General features: G+C 43.2%; 1 protein-coding gene across 1 annotated transcript in view; it reads right to left on the reverse strand.

Moving 5' to 3' along the window:
- PHEX (phosphate regulating endopeptidase X-linked) overlaps positions 1 to 22,597 on the reverse strand; it is a 467,693-nt gene that overhangs the window by 271,179 nt on the left and 173,917 nt on the right. Inside the window, exons 4-6 of the mRNA XM_069761473.1 lie at positions 17,430 to 17,516; positions 16,536 to 16,762; positions 14,759 to 14,827 (exon numbers count right to left, since the gene is read on the reverse strand). Of these exons, the coding sequence (XP_069617574.1) occupies positions 14,759 to 14,827; positions 16,536 to 16,762; positions 17,430 to 17,516 (383 nt within the window). The remainder of the gene's footprint in view (positions 1 to 14,758; positions 14,828 to 16,535; positions 16,763 to 17,429; positions 17,517 to 22,597) is intronic.

Genomic DNA, 22,597 nt, shown 5'->3' on the forward strand with positions numbered 1-22,597 from the left:
ATGAAAAAAAAAAAAATTATTTTCTCAAAAATGATATTTTAGCCTGCAATTTTTTATTTTACAAAGGGTAACAGGAGAAATTTGACCCCAAAAGTTGTTGTCCAGTTTCTCCTGAGTACGCTGATACCCCATATGTGGGGGTAAACCACTGTTTGGGCACATGCCGGGGCTCGGAAGTGAAGTAGTGACATTTTGAAATGCAGACTTTGATGGAATGCTCTGTGGGCGTCACGTTGCGTTTGCAGAGCCCCTGATGTGGCTTAACAGTAGAAACCCCCCACAAGTGACCCCATTTTGGAAACTAGACCCCGAAAGGAACTTATCTAGATGTGTGGTGAGCACTTTGAACCCCCAAGTGCTTCATAGAAGTTTATAATGCAGAGCCGTGAAAATAATAAATACGTTTTCTTTCCTCAAAAATAATTATTTAGCCCAGAATTTTTTAATTTTCCCAAGGGTAACAGGAGAAATTTGACCCCAATATTTGTTGTCCAGTTTCTCCTGAGTACGGTGATACCCCATATGTGGGGGTAAACTACTGTTTGGGCACATGCCGGGGCTCGGAATTGAAGTAGTAACGTTTTGAAATGCAGACTTTGATGGAATGCTCTGCGGGCTTCACGTTGCGTTTGCAGAGCCCCTGATGTGCCTAAACAGTAGAAACCCCCCACAAGTGACCCCATTTTGGAAACTAGACCCCGAAAGGAACTTATCTAGATGTGTGGTGAGCACTTTGAACCCCCAAGTGCTTCATAGAAGTTTATAATGCAGAGCCGTGAAAATAATAAATACGTTTTCTTTCCTCAAAAATAATTATTTAGCCCAGAATTTTTTATTTTCCCAAGGGTTACAGGAGAAATTGGACCCCAAAAGTTGTTGTCCAGTTTCTCCTGAGTACGCTGATACCCCATGTGTGGGGGTAAACCACTGTTTGGGCACACGTCGGGGCTCAGAAGGGAAGTAGTGACTTTTGAAATGCAGACTTTGATGGAATGGTCTGCGGGCGTCACATTGCGTTTGCAGAGCCCCTGGTGTGCCTAAACAGTAAAAACCCCCCACAAGTGACCCCATTTTAGAAACTAGACCCCCCAAGGAACTTATCTAGATATGTGGTGAGCACTTTGAACCCCCAAGTGCTTCACAGACGTTTACAACGCAGAGCCGTGAAAATAAAAAATCATTTTTCTTTCCTCAAAAATGATGTTTTAGCAAGCATTTCTTTATTTTCACAAGGGTAACAGGAGAAATTGGACCCCAGTAATTGTTGCGCAGTTTGTCCTGAGTATGCTGGTACCCCATATGTGGGGGTAAACCACTGTTTGGGTGCACGTCGGGGCTCGGAAGTGAGGGAGCACCATTTGACTTTTTGAATACAAGATTGGCTGGAATTAATGGTGGCGCCATGTTGCGTTTGGAGACCCCCTGATGTGCCTAAACAGTGGAAACCCCTCAATTCTAACTCCAACACACCCCTAACCCTTATCCCAACTGTAGCCGTAACCCTAATCACAACCCTAACCCCAACACACCCGTAACCCCAACACACCCCTAACCCTAACCACAACCCTAATTCCAACCCAACCCTAGCCCTAAGGCTATGTGCCAACGTTGCGGATTCGTATGAGATTTTTCAGCACCATTTTTGAAAAATCCGCGGGTAAAAGGCACTGCGTTTTACCTGCGGATTTACCGCGGATTTCCAGTGTTTTTTGTCCGGATTTCACCTGCGGATTCCTATTGAGAAACATGTGTAAAACACTGCGGAATCCGCACAAAGAATTGACATGCTGCGGAAAATACAACGCAGCGTTCCCGCGCGGTATTTTCCGCACCATGGGCACAGCGGATTTGGCTTTCCATATGTTTACATGGTACTGTAAACCTGATGGAACTCTGCTGCGGATCCGCAGCGGCCAATCCGCACCGTGTGCACATAGCCTAATTCTAAAGGTATGTGCACACGCTGCGGAAAACGCTGCGGATCCGCAGCAGTTTCCCATGAGTTTACAGTTCAATGCAAACCTATGGGAAACAAAAATCGCTGTATACATGCTGCGGAAAAACTGCACGGAAACGCAGCGGTTTACATTCCGCAGCATGTCATTTCTTTCTGCGGATTCCGCAGCGGTTTTACAACTGCTCAAATAGAAAATCGCTGTTGTAAAACCGCATTGAAATGCGCAGAAAAAACATGGTAAATCCGCCATAAATCCGCAGCGGTTTAGCACTGCGGATTTATCAAATCCGCAGCGGAAAAATCTGCAGAGGAACAGAATACGTGTGCACATACCGAAACCCTAACCCTACCCCTAACCCTACCCCTACCCCTAACCCTAACCCTACCCCTAACCCTAACCCTAACCCTACCCCTAACCCTACCCCTAACCCTAACCCTAACCCTAACCCTAACCCTAACCCTAACCCTAGTTCTTACCCCAACCTTAGTGGAAAAAAAAATAAAATATTTTTTTTATTGTCCCTACCTATGGGGGTGACAAAGGGGGGGGGGTCATTTACTGTTTTTTTATTTTGATCACTGTGAGGTTTTATCACAGTGATCAAAATTCACTCTGGAACGAATCTGCCGGCCGGCAGATTCGGCGGGCGCACTGCACATGCGCCCGCCATTTTGGAAGATGGCGGCGCCCAGGAAAGAAGACGGACGGTCCCCGGGAGGCCAGGTAAGTATAAGGGGGGGGAGATCAGGGCACGGGGGGGCGTCGGAGCACGGGGGGGGTGGACCGGAACACGGGGGGGTGGATTGGAGCACGGAGTGGGGGATCGCTGTGCGGGCGGGTGGATCGGAGCACGGGGGGGGGAAATCGCTGTGCGGGGGGGGGATCGCTGTGCGGGGGGGGATCGGAGTGCGGGGGGGTTTGATTGGAGCACGGGGGATGTGATTGGAGCACGGGGGGAGCGGGCAGGAGGACGGGGGAGCGGAGCACAGATCGGGGGGCTGGGGGGGCGATCGGAGGAGTGGAGTGGGTGCACATTAGTGTGTCCAGCCATGGCCGATGATATTGCAGCATCAGCCATGGCTGGATTGTAATATTTCACCATTTTTTAGGTGAAATATTACAAATCGCTCTGATTGGCAGTTTCACTTTCAACAGCCAATCAGAGCGATCGTAGCCACGAGGGGGTGAAGCCACCCCCCTGGGCTAAACTACCACTCCCCCTGTCCCTGCAGATCGGGTGAAATGGGAGTTAACCCTTTCACCCGATCTGCAGGGACGCGATCTTTCCATGACGCATATGCTGCGTCATGGGTCGGAATGGCACCGACTTTCATGACGCAGCGTATGCGTCAAAGGTCGGGAAGGGGTTAAAAGTTGACCAGCGATTTCTCATTTTTACAACACCATTTTATTTTAGTTACCACATCACATTTGAAGTCACTTTGAGGGGTCTATATGATAGAAGATACCCATAAGTCACACCATTATAAAAACTGCACCCCTCAAGGAGCTCAAAACCACATTCAAGAAATGTATTAACCATTTAACTTTTTTTCCCAAAAAACTTACTTCAGATCCAAATTTTTTTTTATTTTGACAAGGGTAACGGGAAAAAGTGTACCCCAAAATTTGTTGTCTAATTTCGGCCAAGCATGCCGATACCCCATATGAGGGAGAAAACAACTGTTTTGGAGCATGGCATAGCTCGGAAGGGAAGGAGCACCAATTGACTTTTTTAATGCAAAATTTGCTGGAACAACTGGTGGATGCCATGTCATGTTTGGAAAGCCTCTGATGTGCCTAAACAGTAAAAATCTCCCACAAGTGATGCCATTTTGGAAATTAGACCCCTCAGGGAATGGATCTAGATGTGTGGTGAGCACATTGAACCCTCAGGGGCTTCACAGAAGTTTATAACATTGAGCCGTAAAAATAAAAAAATGTCCCCACAAATATGTTTTTAGCACAAAATATTGCATTTTCATAAGGGTAACAGGAGAAATTGCACCATAGAATTTGTTGTGCAATTTCTCCTGAGAGCGATGATACCCAAGATGAGGGAGAAAACTACTGTTTGGGCACACGGCAAGGTTTGGAAGGGTAGGAGCGTCATTTGAATTTTTGAATGTAAAATTTCCTGGAATCATAAGCAGACGTCAAGTCCCATTTGGAGAGCCCCTGATGTGCCTAAACAGTGGAAACCCCCCACAAGTGACACCATTTTGGAAACTAATGAAAAAATTCTGGCACACTGCTACTGAAGATAGTCTTTCATTTATTGGTCAATCTTTATAATAAATCAGTTTTTTCATAACAACGGTGAATTTTCAAACAACAGATTTTTGTCTCTGCACTCTTTGATTCGGACAAATAATGTGAAAATCTTTATCTCATCTCAACGTTTCGGCTAAAGAGGCACATGTGCCTTCCTGGAAACGGGTCACTTTTTCCCTCCCGGTGTCTCAGCACCCAGCACGGCGCATAGGAATGACTACGTACTAAGCGTATTTCCCTGTCCTGCCTATAGCAGTCGCAAGGTCGCCGTCAATTCAACGGACGAGTTCTGAATATATTATACGACGCTTCTTCGTTATATACAACACGAGATCATTAGTGACATTTGATTTTCTTCAGAAAGGCTCTTTAGCCGAAACGTTGAGATGAGATAAAGATTTTCACATTATTTGTCCGAATCAAAGAGTGCAGAGACAAAAATCCGTTGTTATGAAAAAGCTGATTTATTATAAAGATTGACCAATAAATGAAAGACTATCTTCAGTAGCAGTGTGCCGGAATTTTTTCATTAGCATATATATTTTTTCCTGAGCACCTCCATTTAAGTGAGCGCCTTCCTCATCGTCATTTTGGAAACTAGACCCCTCATGGAATGAATTTAGATGCCTGGTGAGCACCTTGAACCCCCAGGTGCTTCACAGAAGTTTATAAGGTTGAGCCGTGAAAATAACAAAATCACATTTTCCTCACAAAAATGTTATTTTAGCCCCAAATTTTGCATTGTCATAAGGGTAACAGGAGAAATTGCACCATACAATTTGTTGTGCAATTTTTCCTGAGTACATCGATACCACAGATGTGGGGGAATACTACTTTTGAGGCACAGTGCAAAGCTCAGAAAGGAAGAGGCACAATATTGGGGTACAGATTTTGCTGGAATAGTTTGAGGGTGCCATGTCACATTGACAGAGCCCCTTAGGTGCCAGAACAACAAAAAAACTATATGTGAACTCATTCTACAAACTACACTCCCCAATGAATTCATCTAGAGGTGCAGTGAGTTTTATACCACGGTGAAGAAAGCGGTGAAGAAAGAATAAATTACATTCTTACCACTTAAATGTTTCTTTAGCCCCAAGTTTTTAATTTTTCTAAGGGCTAATAGGAATTTGTTTTACAACAAACTGAGGTCCATTTTTTTCTGAGTGCGCCAATACCCTACATGTAATCGTTAAATCTTTTTCAGGCACAGTGCAACGCTCAGAAGGCAAGGAGCGCCAGATTTTACTGTTATGGTTTGCATGTGCCATGACTCACTGCGAGAGCCTATGAGGTGCAAGAACAACAGAACCTTCTGTAAGTGACCCCATTATACAAACTACACCTCTCAATTAATTCATCTAGTGGTGCAGTGAGCATATTGACACCATGGGTGTGTCACAGAATTTTATACCATTGGGCAGTGAAGACAAAATAACTACATTTTTGCCACCAAAATTTTGTTTGAGCCCCAGATTTTACACTTTCACGTACAAAGTGGGTAAAAATCGCACCACAATTTGTCCCACAATTTCTACTGAAGGTGGCAGTACCCCATATGTGGCTGTAAAGTACTACTTACATACAAAGAGACTCAAGAGGAAGCGTTCTTTACCTCCTGGACCGCAGATTTTCCAATAAGTTTGCGAACTCCATATACAGAGCCCCTAATTTCTAGAAGAGCAGAATTCCCTCTCAAGTGACCCCATTTTGGAAATTATACCCTTTGGGGAATTTATCTACAGGAGTAGGCAATTTTGACTCCATGGGTATTTTCCAGAAACAAGCAGTAATGTATGAATGTTGCCGAGTGAAAATTGCCGTTGTAGTGACCAGTACGTTGCAGACACCAGTACGTTATGCCATCCCATGCTTTCAGAGGCATGCACCTGTAACTTAGGCAGGCTCTAATCGCTTCATAAATGCCAAATGTGGACGCAATATGTGGTTTAGATACACTGTGGGGCTCAAAAGGGAGGGGGCACTTGGATTTGGGAGCACAGAGTTTGATGAATTTATTTTGGCGGGTGAGGAGCCATTTTGCTTTTCCACAGCCTTTGTGCTACCATTATGGTGGAAGCTCCCTTTATTTCCATTAACAGATGACAGACCCGAGTGAGGGCTTTTTTGTGTGTGTATTGAGTTGAAGCTTTTATTGGAAACATTTTACATAACGTTTGGGATCACATTTATCCGCCACTGTATGCTGAGCACTTACTTTGGGGTTTCCATCTAAATCTCAGAGTGATGTGATTCAGATGAAACCCCCAACAGATCCATTCACTATAATGAGGCAGCAGAGTTACCCTGGATTTCATCTGGCCTCTGTTCAGCAGTGTCCTTCTTTTCAGAAGTGCACAAAATTGTGGCCAACGGCACTTTTATGCAATCCTAAAAAGACGGACACAGTGCCTCCATCTGCCTCATTATAGGGAATCTAGCACCAGATGTTCCATCGGAATCACGTATTTCAGAGATTTACATGTTGTAGTGTTTCACCCGCTATGGGTCTTGGGGATACTCGCTTGGCAGCAGGATAAACACTTCAGGCACGATATCTCATACATATCAGTCCATATGGTTTATTTAAACTCCGCATAAACCAGACAAGGTCCAGTCCATTTCATTACAGTCATGAAACATTAGACAGTTCACGTAGCAGATAGGCTTCTCTGCTGTATATTATAATCCCGTTGTCCGGGGTTACCTCTCAGAAGTTCCACTCCTTACACTGACTTCAGGTCAATCCCAGGTCCTCAACACAGACCGTCCAGGTCTACGGTCTCCGGGTGCTTCCAGGACAACTCCACTCCCAGGAGCCTCCAACACCGACTGTCCATGCTATGTCCAGCACGCAGGCTCTCCAGCCTGGAATGGTCTCTGTGTGCTTCCAGGACGTCCCGACTTGGAACCGTCCAACACACAGGCCATTCTGCAGTGTCCTGCCAGGACACACGGAAGTGTGTCCACCCCAACAGACACTCACACAGTCACTCAATCTCTCTCTCTATGTGCTACACACACCTCTATTACATAGGTGTAACCACACCCAGGTACCTGTCACATGGCTGTCAGGTGAGCGTGACATCACCACAGGTCCTTACACACAAAACCATCTTACGTGTTCAGACATGCCTCTTTGGCTGGGTTTGTAGGTGACTGAACCCACCCATCTCTCCAATCACCTGGAAGCCTTTCCCGATGTAAACAAACCCCTAAGCAGTAGATCTGCTTGAGCAAAACATACCCAGGCTTCCATCACAGGGCCATCTACCTCTGCGATACATACCATCCATCATTCACATGACCAGTCGCTATGCTACATATTCCACCATCTGCCTAAAGCCGTGGGGCTTTGGCACTTTCTATTACCCGACCAGAGACCCTTCTCTGTCGTCCCTGACAATCAAACCGTCTGTCAACCATTTCCGTCACATGCTTTGATAAGGATGACCCCTTGTCATTTCTTCTGCTACAGGATCTCCCCCTTAGGTCACTAAGCTGTGAGCTAAGGGAGGAGTCACTGCCTCTAACTCTTCCATCTGGCGTCAACATCTGAATGGGAGTCACCACCACCCAATCGGTCATCCTGTAACCTGCAGTCGGCACTCACACAGGTCACAATTTCTATTATGGCTACCCCTGCCATCCTGACTTTACCTTGGGGAGGACTATCCTTCCCCTGTGTCAGTGCCTCCGTCCGCACAACCTCGTACTCAGCTCTAGTGGTTGCTACTGGTAATGACACGTCACAGTCACCTTGCCCTACCAGTCGAGAGAACCGTCTCAGTCGGTTTTGAGCATCACACATCAACATCTCCGTGTTTGGTTTGCCCCGCCCCCAGCGGTCACCACGTAGGCCTTGAGCTTTGGCCTTTACGTCACAGTGTGTCTTTGTCACCAAACCTTTAGTCACTACACTTTTGCTACAAGGTCTTCCACCTATGTCACTCATCCCTGAGTCAACTTCAGGCCCCACTCCATTGGTGGCCTCCTCCACTTCTTCACAAAGTGCAACTGGTACCATTTCTTTGCACCCTTTACGTCTCCAGCGATGGGAAGACTTTTTCTTTTGGTGGGGCTCTTCACTGTACTCCCCAACTTCCTCAGAGTCACAGTCACCCGCATAGTCTGTGTCATACCCCACAGTATGGTGAACCCCCAAGTCACACTCTTTCTGGGCGTCAGCTCCACATGGTTTATCTACCACACCACAAACAGTCATTTCGGTGTACACATTTGGTGACATCATGTTGGTAAGTTGGGCAGATGAACCCTTCACACTGGTCACCCCAATGTCTGACCCGTCAATTTTGGGACCCATTACTGACTTAACGTATGCCCCTGCAACAGTAATGAGACTTCCACCCTCCAGCTGTAGAGGAACCCCCTCCTCCCACAAGTCTGAGGATAACTTACAGTCCGGCCTACTATCCAATGATGCATTCACCACCGCCTCTTTTTTCCGCCATCCCTATTTGGGTTACCGCCCCTTTTTTGGACTCCACCCCCTTTTGGGTTACCGCCCCCTTGTGGACCATTTTCTCCTTTAGGGCCACCACCCCTTTTAGGGACTCAACCCCCTTTTGGGCAACTACCCCCTTTTGAGACGCAGCCCTTTTTGGCCAACCATAATTATTTGGGGTCACCACTCTGTTTTGGGACTCCACCCCTTTAGAGACACCACCCCACTCTGGGGTACACCCCGTGGACTTCCCACCGTACTCTCAGGCCCCAGTTCGCACAGCACACCAATGTGACTCTGGCCCTTTAAGAGTCTGCACACTCTAAACCAGCAATGTCTTCTCCTTTTTTTTTTTTTTCTTTCTCTTTTTTCTCTTTGCTGCAACTGCAGCTACACTTCACAAGGCTCTGCACCGCAGATTTCGTGAACCCGCCGATCCACAGCAAGCCGCTTGTCACCTTCGTGACCCCACCGAGCCACAGCAAACTTCGTGACCTCACTGAGCCACAGCAAGCTGACTCTCAGGAAAAAAAAAACTCAGTCTTTCACTGACCCCGGTCAGAACAACACAGATTTCAGTCTGTTACACACCCGGCTTTAACACAGCCCAAATATAGTTTCTCACTGATCCCGATCAGCATAATACACGGTTTTCAGACCGTCACCCTTTGGCAACTTCACGGGTTCCTGGACACCCCTCGGCCTCAGAGGTGCCCAGACACAACAGTTTTCTCACTCTCTGACCCCGTTCAGTACAACACGGTTCCTTCCCGTTACCTGTCGGTGCCGCACAGGTTTCTCGGATACCTCCCCTCACCAGAGGCATCCTTCAGTCGTTCCCACTCAGTCTTTCCTTTTCTCTGACCCCAGTCAGTATAACACGAATCTCCATTCGTTACCTGCCATTGCTGCACAGGTTCCTGGGACCCTCTTCTCCTCGAAGGTATCCCACCAATGACAATTCTCACTGACCCCGGTCAGTATTTACTCACGGTTTTCAAGACCGTCCACTCTTCTGGCTCAGACCAGCCAGCGCTGCATCATGTGCTCTTCGGATCTTTGCCCGCATTCTCCACCAATTGTAGCGTTTCACCCGCTACGGGTCTTGGGGATACTCACTTGGCAGCAGGATAAACACTTCAGGCACGATATCTCACACATATCAGTCCATATGGTTTATTTAAACTCCGCATAAACAAGACAGGGTACAGTCCATTTCATTACAGTCATGAAACATTAGACAGTTCACGTAGCAGATAGGCTTCTCTGCTGTATATTATAATCCCGTTGTCCGGGGTTACCTCTCAGAAGTTCCACACCTTACACTGACTTCAGGTCAGTCCCAGGTCCTCAACACAGACCGTCCAGGTCTACGATCTCCGGGTGCTTCCAGGACAACTCCAATCCCAGAAGCCTCCAACACCGACCGTCCATGCTATGTCCAGCACGCAAGCTCTCCAGCCTGGAATGGTCTCTGTGTGCTTCCAGGACGTCCCGACTTGGAACCATCCAACAGACAGGCCATTCTGCAGTGTCCTGCCAAGACACACGGAAGTGTGTCCACCCTGACAGACACTCACACACTCACTCAATCTCTCTCTCTATGTGCTACACACACCTCTATTACATAGGTGTAACCACACCCAGGTACCTGTCACATGGCTAGTCAGGTGAGCGTGACATCACCACAGGTCCTTACACACAAAACCATTTTACGTGTTCAGACATGCCTCTTTGGCTGGGTTTGTAGGTGACTGAACCCACCCATCTCTCCAATCACCTGGAAGCCTTTCCCAATGTAAACAAACCCCTAAGCAGTAGATCTGCTTGAGAAAAACATACCCAGGCTTCCATCACAGGGCCATCTACCTCTGCGATACATACCATCCATCATTCACATGACCAGTCGCTATGCTACAATGGAAATATGTGATTCAGTGATAAATGTGCACTGAACCTTCTGTGATCTTTGGGAGGGCGTATGAAAAAATCAACAGCATGTGAAGCATTGGTTTTAATTATTTTTTACGCTGTTCCTCATATGGTCTAAGTGATTAGGCAACTTTATTCTTTGGGTCGGTGTGATTACAGGGATACCAGATTTATATCAGGTTTCTATGTTTGGCAGCTGTCAAAAAGACACTTTTTATTGCAAAAAATAGTCTTTCCATCACCACATTTTGAGAGTTATAACTTTTTCCATATTTTGGCCCAGAGTCATGTGAGGTCTTGTCTTTTGCAGGACGAGTTGAAGCTTTTATTGGTACCATTTTCAGGCACATGACATTTTATGATCGCTTTCTATTCTGATTTTTAGGGGGCAGAATTAACTAAAACCAGCAATTCAGGAATTACTTTTTGTGGGTGGGGGGGTTTATGCTTTTCCGTGTGTGGTAAAATTGATAAGTAGTTTCATTGTTTGGGTCAGTAGGATTCCAGCAATACCTCATTTATATAGTTTTTTTTAATGTTTTGGCACTTTTATACAATAAAAGCTATTTTACATTAAAAAATAATTATTTTTGCATCACTTTATTCTGAGAGCTGTAACTTTTTTATTTTTCCACTGATGGAGCTTGTTTTTTGCAGGACAAGATGATGTTTTCAGCAGTCCCATGTTGATTTATATCTGTTTTCTTGATCGTGTTTTATTCCACTCTTTGTTCGGCAGTATGATGATAAAGCATTGTTTTTTGCCTTGTTTTTTATTTTTTTATGATGTTCCCTAAAGGGGGTTAACTAGTGGGACAATTTTATAGGTCGGGTCATTGTGAAAGCGGCGATACTAAATATGTGTACTTTTATTGGTTATATTTTTTCACTCAAATATTTATTTAGAGATACAATATCTTTTGAGTTTTTTATTTTTATTTTTTATTTTTTTTATATTTTTACAATTATTTAAACATTTTTTTTAACTTTTTTCTATCTTTCTTACTTTGTCCCACTATGGAACTATGATTTTTTGCAGGCTGATCGCTTCTATAGCAAGGAAATGCAGCAGCATCTTCATGCTGTAGAAAGTGTTAGCTCTGCACTGACAGATAAACTTGCTCATCATGCCCTGGGCATGGTCAGCAAGTTTTGTAGGTCTGGTGACCCAGATATCGTCTTGACAACATCGGGTCACCATGGCAACGATCGGGACCTCGCGGCACGCCATGGGGTCTCCGATCCAGAGGCAGAGGGGCTGTCAGCGCTCTGCCGGCTCCCAGAATGCTGCGATCGTGCTCGATCACAGCATTTCCGTGGTTAAATTACCCGCTGCGGGCACTTTGTGCTGGATGTCAGCTGTTAGAATCAGCTGACACCCGGCAGCGATCGCCCACACACCACCCGTATGCGCGGGCGATCGTGCAGACGTAATAAACCGTCCCTGGTCAAATAGGCCAAGGACACATGGACGGATTATTGTGTCTAGTGTCAGATAGGGGTTAATTAATTTTAGTCATACTATAGCTTACATTCAGATACATGAAAAGGAAGGTACGCAGCATTTACTTGTTTTATTATGACATTTTACTTTTTCTTCTTTTCTAATTAACAGATAAAAATGGACATATGAGTAGAAAAATCCTGCAGGATTAAGGAAAATAAAAGATTACAGATGAAATCATATTAGATGTCAATCCTTGGCAACATGTCCACGGTGTTTTTTCTAAGCTGAAATTAGTTCATTTGGTGCTGAGCAGACCAGAAAGGGTTGATGTGACTTTTGCCTGTGAGAGTTGGTGTGACCTTGCATTGTGTTTTTGATATAAAGCTAGATCAATAACTGGCATCAATAGAATCAGCACATAGGGGAGCTCATCTAAGTCAATGCCTGCAGATTTATCATTACAGCTTTACAGCCCTTAATGTGATTAATGGAAGCTGATTTTGGAAATCGTGAAATAAAGTTTTTTTATTATTTAGTAAATAACCAAATACAGAGCCATAGACATGGGCTATAAAATAGGATGATAGAAGAAAGAGCCATTGTATTATATGTTTAATATAGGGAGGGTCAAAATACTGTAATGTAAATAAGTTATATATAAAGGACTGGGATAAAGACCCCATAAACATTAGTTAAAAGTCAGCCAAACCCACTGATTTTTACAGGATTGGTCAATCATCTATGAGGGTCTTCCGACATTCCCCTGACAGATGGTCAAGAGGTAGAGAAGTATCCGACCATTAGAATTTCAATGATCAATACTTTTGTTCAGCAGGGAGTTAGGCCGCTGCCAATGGAGTCTGGTAGAGGATCTCTCATAGAGAACAAGAGAGAGCTTGACCAAGATAAACTGTATGTGGGTGAGTTGAGATAAATAGCTGCCGAAAAAACAATCGGCTATCCAATGTTTCCGAGGTAGAGGTAACATGAAGCCACAGATCTGTATGATCGCTATATCCTGTCTAAAAAAACTGAAAAAAAATGAGACTTTTGAAGCTTAAACTGTTAATCCTATTAGAAAAGTCTGAATGTTAGAATTTAACAGCAATGTAATTTTTTTTTTTTATTTTGGCTCGCGACCCACATTGTCCGATCAGCTTCACCGTCCATTATATTACACTTGCTGACTTATTATGGATTTACTGAGAGGATAATGAAAGCCAAAAAATATTTCCCCATATTCAAGCTCCTTTTTTAGGCCACAATTACCACCCTTCTTCACCACACCCAAGCTCCATGATTGTTTATTTGGATGATAGTGACGACACTGCCTTCTAGCATGCCACAAAAGAAACCTTCTGGAAGCATTACTTTCTGTTAAGTTTCTATACTGTCTGGAATATTTTTCTACTCTGTTGAGAGTCTGGAAGATCTCCTCATTTTTTGAAGCCTCAAGGAGAGTTGGCAAGTAAGAGTCAAAGGGCTTGCCGACTGCAGACTTATGAATCCTTACATTGAGTGCACTGTGGACTGTGAGGATTCACCGGTAATGGCAGTCATGTGACCACAAGGATACAATATGCATACTCATGGCTACAATCTGACTAAATGGGCGTCTACTAGCTCAATGCAAGTGTATTAAGTGAAGCCGGAAACAGGCTGGTTGGAATATGCATTTCGCATACTTGCGACCATACGATGCAAGAATTCCCAAGCCTGCAGTCATATAAACCACAAAGCACTGCAGACTTGTGGTTTAGAATGGACAATCCCATTAAATGGAAACTCCAAACAAAACAGTTTTACTGTTTTTCAGTTCTGATTGTGTAAAGTATGGCAATGTTTGTTATTAACTTAGTGAAACTGGAAGACGAGCTTACCCAGGGCTCTTGCTTATCACAAGGAAGGACTTAATGCTCGGGTCATACCTAATTCAAAATCAATCAATCGTAACCAAAAATGAGAAAATCAATAATATGGAAAACAAATTCAAGAAATTCACTGACTCTGGTGAATTTGAACACTCACCAATTGCTCCGGCAATTTTAGACATTGCAGAAGATTGCATCAGTCAGAAAAGGATCACATGACCTTAGATGAAATTCCCCATAATGCCTTGCAGCTATCACAACACATGCCATTTAGGAATGTGTATCATAGCCTGTATACAAGCAGAAGCAGGGAGTGCAGCAGCCATTTTTTGTGTGAATTTGGATAGTGAGAGGACATAACAGATTGCAGCTTAGCAATAGAGATGGGTAGAAAAAGCCATACAACGCTGAAGAAACTTTAAATATAGTGTGTGCCAACAGAGAAGTGAAGAACATGTTGTGATAAAAAGCTAATAGTGTTGTGCCATACACATTTTTTAGGCCATTGGAGGCTCTGCAGTACATTCAATTTGCCACAGATCAATTTTCGAAAAAAAAAAATTGATGAATTTGAATTACCAAAAATGTGCTCACCTCTAGTAGGAAGCCACTCGGCATGAGCAACTAGAGCTCAAAACTTAGGAAACACATCACACTAGGAAGAATCTTAGAACATATTAGAATAACTTTTCGACAACAAAAAACAGACAGGTTTTCATCAGCTTATTGAGTAAATCTCCCTTGTATTTCTATGGGTATGCTAGTGATCATCTCTGATGCCTACAGTTACAAATGAAGTATTAATACTTACTTTAAGTGCGATAGTGCTATTATCAAGGTAATCCTCGTGAGATAATAGGGACAGAGATGCTTGGTCAAACTGCAAATAAAAAATACTTTTATTTCAGTAAATGTACAAGCTGGAAGTAAGCAATTGAGCATATTATTTATAACTGTCAGTGGCAACAAAAAAAGTAAAAGGAGAAAGAAAAGGAAGTAGTACTTTTTCCTCTTAAGATTTTACACCAGAAGTGTTGGAGTCAAAGATCTGGATGCCCAGGATCTACGCACGAGTGACACTTTGAACTGTATCAGCATCAACATGATGCCAATTCCATTAGATCCTGTGGCAGAGCAGGTAGTCATAGGTTTCTTGCCCCACCATTCTCCGTCTTCTAGGCTGCAGGCTGTCGTTGCGCTAACAGTCACGGACACTCTATGTGCTGGGAAAAATAGGACTTTCTTGCTCAGAATAGGTGAGTACAAATTTTACTTTTTGTGTATTGTGGTAAAAATTTACCGCAAACCTGAAAACCCACCTCTTCAAGGAAGCTTACAGCCTGTAAAGACCACACGGCCACCTCAACACCATTGGAGCTACTGCAACCCTCGATCTCCTGTCTCCTTCCCCATAATCCTGTAGAATGTAAGCCCTAAAGGGCAGGGTCCTCGCCCATCTGTACCAGTCTGTCATTGTTAGTTTTGTTTACTGTAAGTGATATTTTTATTTTGATGTAACCCCTTCTCATGTACAGCACCATGGAATTAATGGTGCTATATAAATAAATAATAATAATAATAAAAATAATAAAAAGGTGGAATTATTAGTTTTAAGGAAACACTAAGGGGGCATTAATACTTTTTAACACTAGAAGTCCCAGAAATTTCGAGCTCCAAAGGTTCCAAAGGTAGAAATGTTAAATGACCCCTCTCTGGGACTTCTAGTGTTAAAGGGGGCACTTAAGACTTTATTTTATGGGGAAATGCAGGCGGCTATAATTGTTTGCAAGGAGTACTGTTAGGGAGAACTAAGGGGGCATTATTAGTGGGTTTCATAGTACAGTGCTTGCTTTACACCAAATTCAAACAACCCACACTATGCCACTGTGTCTTTATACAGGCAGTAATGAACACCATGTTGTGTGAGTGGAAGGAATAAGCTCCACAAAAATGTAAAAATTAACTTGGATAATAGTTTTTATATTAATGCAACATGTTCTGATATGGTTGGTTTAAATATCAAGGCAGAGTTTAACACAAAGGATGAATCTATACATGCTAGCTCATGTTCAAGAAACTTTAGGAGTTTGTGGGTAGATTAAAACTTTTCACATAGTAAAATATGTGCCTTTGTTCATGAGTATGCAACTGACAGATGGACCACAAGGAGCTGTGCATTCTTCATGTTTCCATAAATATGTTTTCCATTGGCCTGATTTGACCTGAGCTGTATAAAGCAGATCTTAAGCAAGAGCTGACAGTCGTAGCAGTAGGTTGCCAAAAGTAAGAATAAAATATATACGATAGAAAAGTAAAAATAAATTCAATCAATCCATGCAGCCAATTCTTAACCATTTATGAATGTTTTTGCAGAGTTCCAGCTAGGATGAAGTATTTCAGATAATACTCCCTAGAAAATACAGTTATAGAAAAGATCTCCAGAATAAAGAAAACTGTTTGAACCTAGAGATAGACTTAAATCGGTCTCTATAAATAAATCTTTAAAACAAATTGTAACTTAAATAAAATGAAATTATGTATATATGATTTTCCCTACATGAATAAAATGTGTACATCTAAATTCTTACCTTTATTATAAAGTTATTAGATAGTTTGTCATCTGTGGCCACATAAACACGCATGAAGACTGAAGTACTGTATTGACTTCGAAGTTCTGCTAGAGATTGAAGAAAGTTAAACTTCCTTTCCGACCACCTGCCCTCACTTCCGAGATTGGATTCCAGCACCGGCCAGCGAAGCGATGATTGCTTTAATAGTTTTATTAGAGGCTTCATGTCAGCTACTTCTATTTCAGCTACAACGTAGCACAGACAAAAGAACAAGTCAAATAATTAATTAATTCAAAATTAACTGTCAACCACTTGTCAAACCCAACACTATCGGCTATTATCGTAGTCTTTGCTGATGAGGCGAGTGCCGGATGGAGGGAGCAATGGGGACAGAGGTGGGTTATGTCGATATCCTAAGCCAGGCTAAATCCATTGTCTTTTCTGTGACACCAATACCTACCAGACCGTTCAGTTTTACAGATAATGAGAATAGTTCGATTCTTTTGGTCTCATATCTTTATCACAATCAGAAACGTTAATCGGTTTATTGGCCAAACTTGTGTATATCAAAAAATACACACACTGTGAATTTAGCTATTGCTATCTAAGAAGGATAATACTGAAATAACATACTGATTTACTTGTTATTATAGGCTTTTGGCCCAGGAGAGGCATGTTAGGTAAATATTAGGTTTAAGGGCCTACCAAAGAAAGGTACTGGTGGACACAAATGAATTGGCCAACGTGTGCATGTTATGCAGTCTTAGCAGCTTGTACCTGTTCACACTTGCTTTATTCTGTAAGGGGTGTCTGGTTAGTTTTTTTGCAGTACTTCTAATATTCATTTCAGCTATCAACAGAAAACACAATCCACAGGTCATTAATATTATGCGAGATCCTTCAGTCACTTACTTTCATTCATACAGGAGTTGTAAAATGTCTTTGCCTTCTGCGCGGCCTCTGAATCCCGCCTTTTGCTGATAGGCTTCTCCAGAAGAGCTGGGGAATAAACAATAACAGTTTGTCTACTGCTTTTAAGAAGAATATCAATGTGCAGTTCTCTGGACACTGTGATGACAGTAGTATAAGGCATGACAAATTAGATACACAACAATCAATACGTCCCTTGTGTTAGTCGCGAGAGGCGAAGTGCGGAGTGCAGCTGTACGTCACATGTAAACAGTGTCGGACAGGGGTGCCAAGGGACCACCAGTAACAATGACGTTGGGGGCCCACTTTTCACCTGCATACAAATATTACACTACCCTCGTTCACAAATACACCTACATCTCTATATAATAACACTGGTCTATAAAAAAAAAAAATATGTCATGGACTTTTAGAACAGTTTTAGACTAATTTGAGGGTGCTGAATTCAAATCTGATCCTATAATTTCTCTATCACATCATGTTTTTGTGCTATAGGTATATAGCACATTTTCAAGAATTCCATGATAAATATAAGTAGTGTATGAAAAGTGCAGGTTTATACGGTTCACTAAGGTAAATTTAGTTTTCATTTAGTCTCTCAATAAATGTGAGAATATCTTTGTTTTGTTTGAATTCCCATTTGTTATGATAACACCCTTGTTTTCTGTGCTACTGGGACAGTAGAGCTACAGCAGAGCATTGGGTGAAAAAACTGAATGGCCTCAGCGACAGAGTTTGGCATCTGGCGATAAGAATGTCATCCATGATCCTCTAGTGGATAGGAAGGACATTGTCTTTCCTCCCTTACAAATAAAACTTGGATTGATGAAGCAGTTTGTCAAAGCTCTCAGTCACAGTGGAGAATGCTTTATATACAGGTCCTTCTCAAAAAATTAGCATATAGTGTTAAATTTCATTATTTACCATAATGTAATGATTACAATTAAACTTTCATATATTATAGATTCATTATCCACCAACTGAAATTTGTCAGGTCTTTTATTGTTTTAATACTGATGATTTTGGCATACAACTCCTGATAACCCAAAAAACCTGTCTCAATAAATTAGCATATTTCACCCATCCAATCAAATAAAAGTGTTTTTTAATAACAAACAAAAAAACCAACAAATAATAATGTTCAGTTATGCACTCAATACTTGGTCGGGAATCCTTTGGCAGAAATGACTGCTTCAATGCGGCGTGGCATGGAGGCAATCAGCCTGTGACACTGCTGAGATGTTATGGAGGCCCAGGATGCTTCAATAGCGGCCTTAAGCTCATCCAGAGTGTTGGGTCTTGCGTCTCTCAACTTTCTCTTCACAATATCCCACAGATTCTCTATGGGGTTCAGGTCAGGAGAGTTGGCAGGCCAATTGAGCACAGTAATACCATGGTCAGTAAACCAGTTACCAGTGGTTTTGGCACTGTGAGCAGGTGCCAGGTCGTGCTGAAAAATGAAATCTTCATCTCCATAAAGCATTTCAGCCGATGGAAGCATGAAGTGCTCCAAAATCTCCTGATAGCTAGCTGCATTGACCCTGCCCTTGATGAAACACAGTGGACCAACACCAGCAGCTGACATGGCACCCCACACCATCACTGACTGTGGGTACTTGACACTGGACTTCAGGCATTTTGGCATTTCCTTCTCCCCAGTCTTCCTCCAGACTCTGGCACCTTGATTTCCGAATGACATGCAAAATTTGCTTTCATCAGAAAAAAGTACTTGGGACCACTTAGCAACAGTCCAGTGCTGCTTCTCTGTAGCCCAGGTCAGGCGCCTCTGCCGCTGTTTATGGTTCAAAAGTGGCTTTACCTGGGGAATGCGGCACCTGTAGCCCATTTCCTGCACACGCCTGTGCACGGTGGCTCTGGATGTTTCCACACCAGACTCAGTCCACTGCTTCCTCAGGTTCCCCAAGGTCTGGAATCGGTCCTTCTCCACAATCTTCCTCAGGGTCCGGTCTCCTCTTCTCGTTGTACAGCGTTTTCTGCCACATTGTTTCCTTCCAACAGACTTACCATTGAGGTGCCTTGATACAGCACTCTGGGAACAGCCTATTTGTTGAGAAATTTCTTTCTGGGTCTTACCCTCTTGCTTGAGGGTGTCAATGATGGCCTTCTTGACATCTGTCAGGTCGCTAGTCTTACCCATGATGGGGGTTTTGAGTAATGAACCAGGCAGGGAGTTTATAAAAGCCTTAGGTATCTTTTGCATGTGTTTAGAGTTAATTAGTTGATTCAGAAGATTAGGGTAATAGGTCGTTTAGAGAACCTTTTCTTGATATGCTAATTTATTGAGACAGGTTTTTTGGGTTATCAGGAGTTGTATGCCAAAATCATCAGTATTAAACCAATAAAAGACCTGACAAATTTCAGTTGGTGGATAATGAATCTATAATATATGAAAGTTTAATTGTAATCATTACATTATGGTAAATAATGAAATTTAACACTATATGCTAATTTTTTGAGAAGGACCTGTATATTCAACTTTTCCTGGTCTTAGTGAGGAGAAAAAAAAGGCTGGAATATTTGATGGACCTCAAATAAGAACACTTATGAGAGACCCAAATTTTATCACATCAATGAATGAGACAGAATAAAGAGCTTGGAATGCATTTTGTAATGTGGTGCAGAATTTTCTAGGGAATAAGAAAGCAGACAACTATGAAGAGATTGTGGAAGAGCTACTAATGAGTCTGCGAAATCTTGAATGTAGAATGAGTATCAAGATTCACTATTTACACAGTCACTTTTTTCCAGAGAACCTTGGGGACGTGAGCGAGGAACAAGGGGAGCGTTTTCATCAGGACATTAAAACAATGGAAGAACGGTATCAAGGCCGGTGGGACTCACATATGATGGCTGACTATTGCTGGAGCTTGATGAGAGACAATCCAAAAGCTATACATCACAGATTAGCCAAGAAAAGAAAGCTCAAATAACTGCCATTTGTCATTCATCTGTGTGTCATATATATGTGTTTTTATATTTTGTAGTTTAATTCTGTAAGTATGTTTGATTTGCTGTACATAGACTTTGTAATCTTTGTTATTCCTTGATTAAAAATATACAATGTAGTATCGAAGATCATGTGTTTTTATCATAAAACATTAGGAGTAATTTTCATCAAAAATTGAAAATATCTCGAAATCCTGATGTGATAGCCAAAAACGGAGTTGATATTCGTAATCAGCAGCCAAAATTGACTTAAAATATGTTTTAAAACCTTTTGCCAGAAAAATTGCCTTGACCAGTGTAATAAACTGTGTAGTTTGGTGAATGAATGATGAGATGCTGCTTTTTTCTGTACAGAGTGAATCAAGTGAATTATACCAAGTACTGCCCATATAGTGGGGTTGGGGGCCCACATTGCACAGGGGCCCACCGGGGGATTCCGCTGTTACCCTATTGGCCAGTCCAAGCCTGCATGTAATGCCTTGTCTTGTGTAAGAGTTCAATGCACTAATCCAAACCTTGGATTATATGATCTTGCAAATATAAGGCTACGTTCACATTAGCGTTTTGCATGTTTGCATCGGGCGCTGCAGCGGCGACGCATGCGTCATGCGCCCCTAAATTTAACATGGTGGGCGCATGGACATCAGTCCTCCATTGTGGTCACCAGTCTGCTATACATGTGGGACACAGTCCGCCATTGCATTCAATTCCATTCAATTCCCCGGTGCTCATTCTCTTGGATGTTTACACCTACATCAAACTTTATAGATTTTATAGACTTGTCCTAAGGGAAGAGTCAGACAGACATATAACTAGGACGAGGATCGCAACGCAATGCTCAGACTGGCCGTCAGCTTTCCTAACCAGAGCGTGACAGCATGATTTCTATACAGCCGGTCCGAGCATTGTGTTATGATCCTCGTCCGAGTTATACAGCATTCTGAACCTTGTATAACAAAAACTGATGACAATATCGTAGGACTGAAACAGGAATACGAAACTGCAGCTAAGGCCACATTCACACATTCAGTATTTGGTCAGTATTTGTAAGCCAAAACCAGGTGTGGGTGAAAAATACAGAAGCGGTGACATGTTTCTGTTATACTTTTCCTCTGATTGTCACACTCCTGATTTTGGCTTAGGCCGGTTTCACATTAGCGTTTTGAGGAACTGCGGAGGGCTGTGGACTTCCTCCGTGAAGCCCTGCCCTCGGCCGCACCTCTGCCGCTAGCTCCGCCTACTTCTGCATGCGGCCTACGTACCTATCTTTAACATTAGGTACGCAGGTCATGCCGCTATATGCAGATGCTTCTGCATGCGTCGTTTTGACGATGCAGGGACCAGCGTAGGATGCAGCTTTTAGCAATTTTTTTTTCTCCGCATCATCAAAATGACACATGCGGAAGCATCCGCATACAGCGGCACGACCTGCGTACCTAATGTTAAGAATAGATACGCAGGCCGCATGCAGAAGTAGGCAGAGCTAGCAGCGGAGGTGCGGCTGAGGGCGGGGCTTCACGGAGGAAGTCCGCAGCCCTCCGCAGCTCCTCAAAACGCTAGTGTGAAACTAGCCTTACACATACCAATGTAAAACACTGAATGTGTGAACGAGTTCCTAGGTTGGTAGTAATATAATACTATTGTTGGCTGATCCCATTGTACGTTCAAGATATTTTATAATCATTGCTGAGTTGCCTTTTTTAGAGATGCCAGCATTAATTCAGTTTTGGCATGCCAATCTGTATACCATATATACTTGAGTATAAGCTGACCCGAGTATAAGCTGAGGCACCTACTTTTGCCATGAAAAACTGGGTAAGCTTATTGACTCAAGTATAAGCCGGGTATGCATTATCCCCCAATCGCTATTGTGGTATGCATGGCTCCCCCATCCCTGTCATTGTATGCATGGCTCCCTGTCCCTGTCAATGTATGCAAGGTTCCCCAGTCCATGTCATTGTATGCATGGCTCCCCAGTCCCTGTCCTGGTATGCATGGCTCCCCAGTCCCTGACAATGTATGCATGGTTCCCCAGTCCCTGTCATTGTATGCATGGCTCCCCAGTACCTCTCCTGGTGTGCATGGCTCCCCAGTCCCTGTCCTGATGTGCATGGCTCCCCAGTCCCTGCCCTGGTGTGCATGGCTCCAAAGTCCCTGTCCTGGTGTGCATTGCTTCCCAGTCC

This window comes from Ranitomeya imitator, chromosome 3, assembly GCF_032444005.1.
Source record: "Ranitomeya imitator isolate aRanImi1 chromosome 3, aRanImi1.pri, whole genome shotgun sequence".
NCBI classification, from domain to species: domain Eukaryota; kingdom Metazoa; phylum Chordata; class Amphibia; order Anura; family Dendrobatidae; genus Ranitomeya; species Ranitomeya imitator.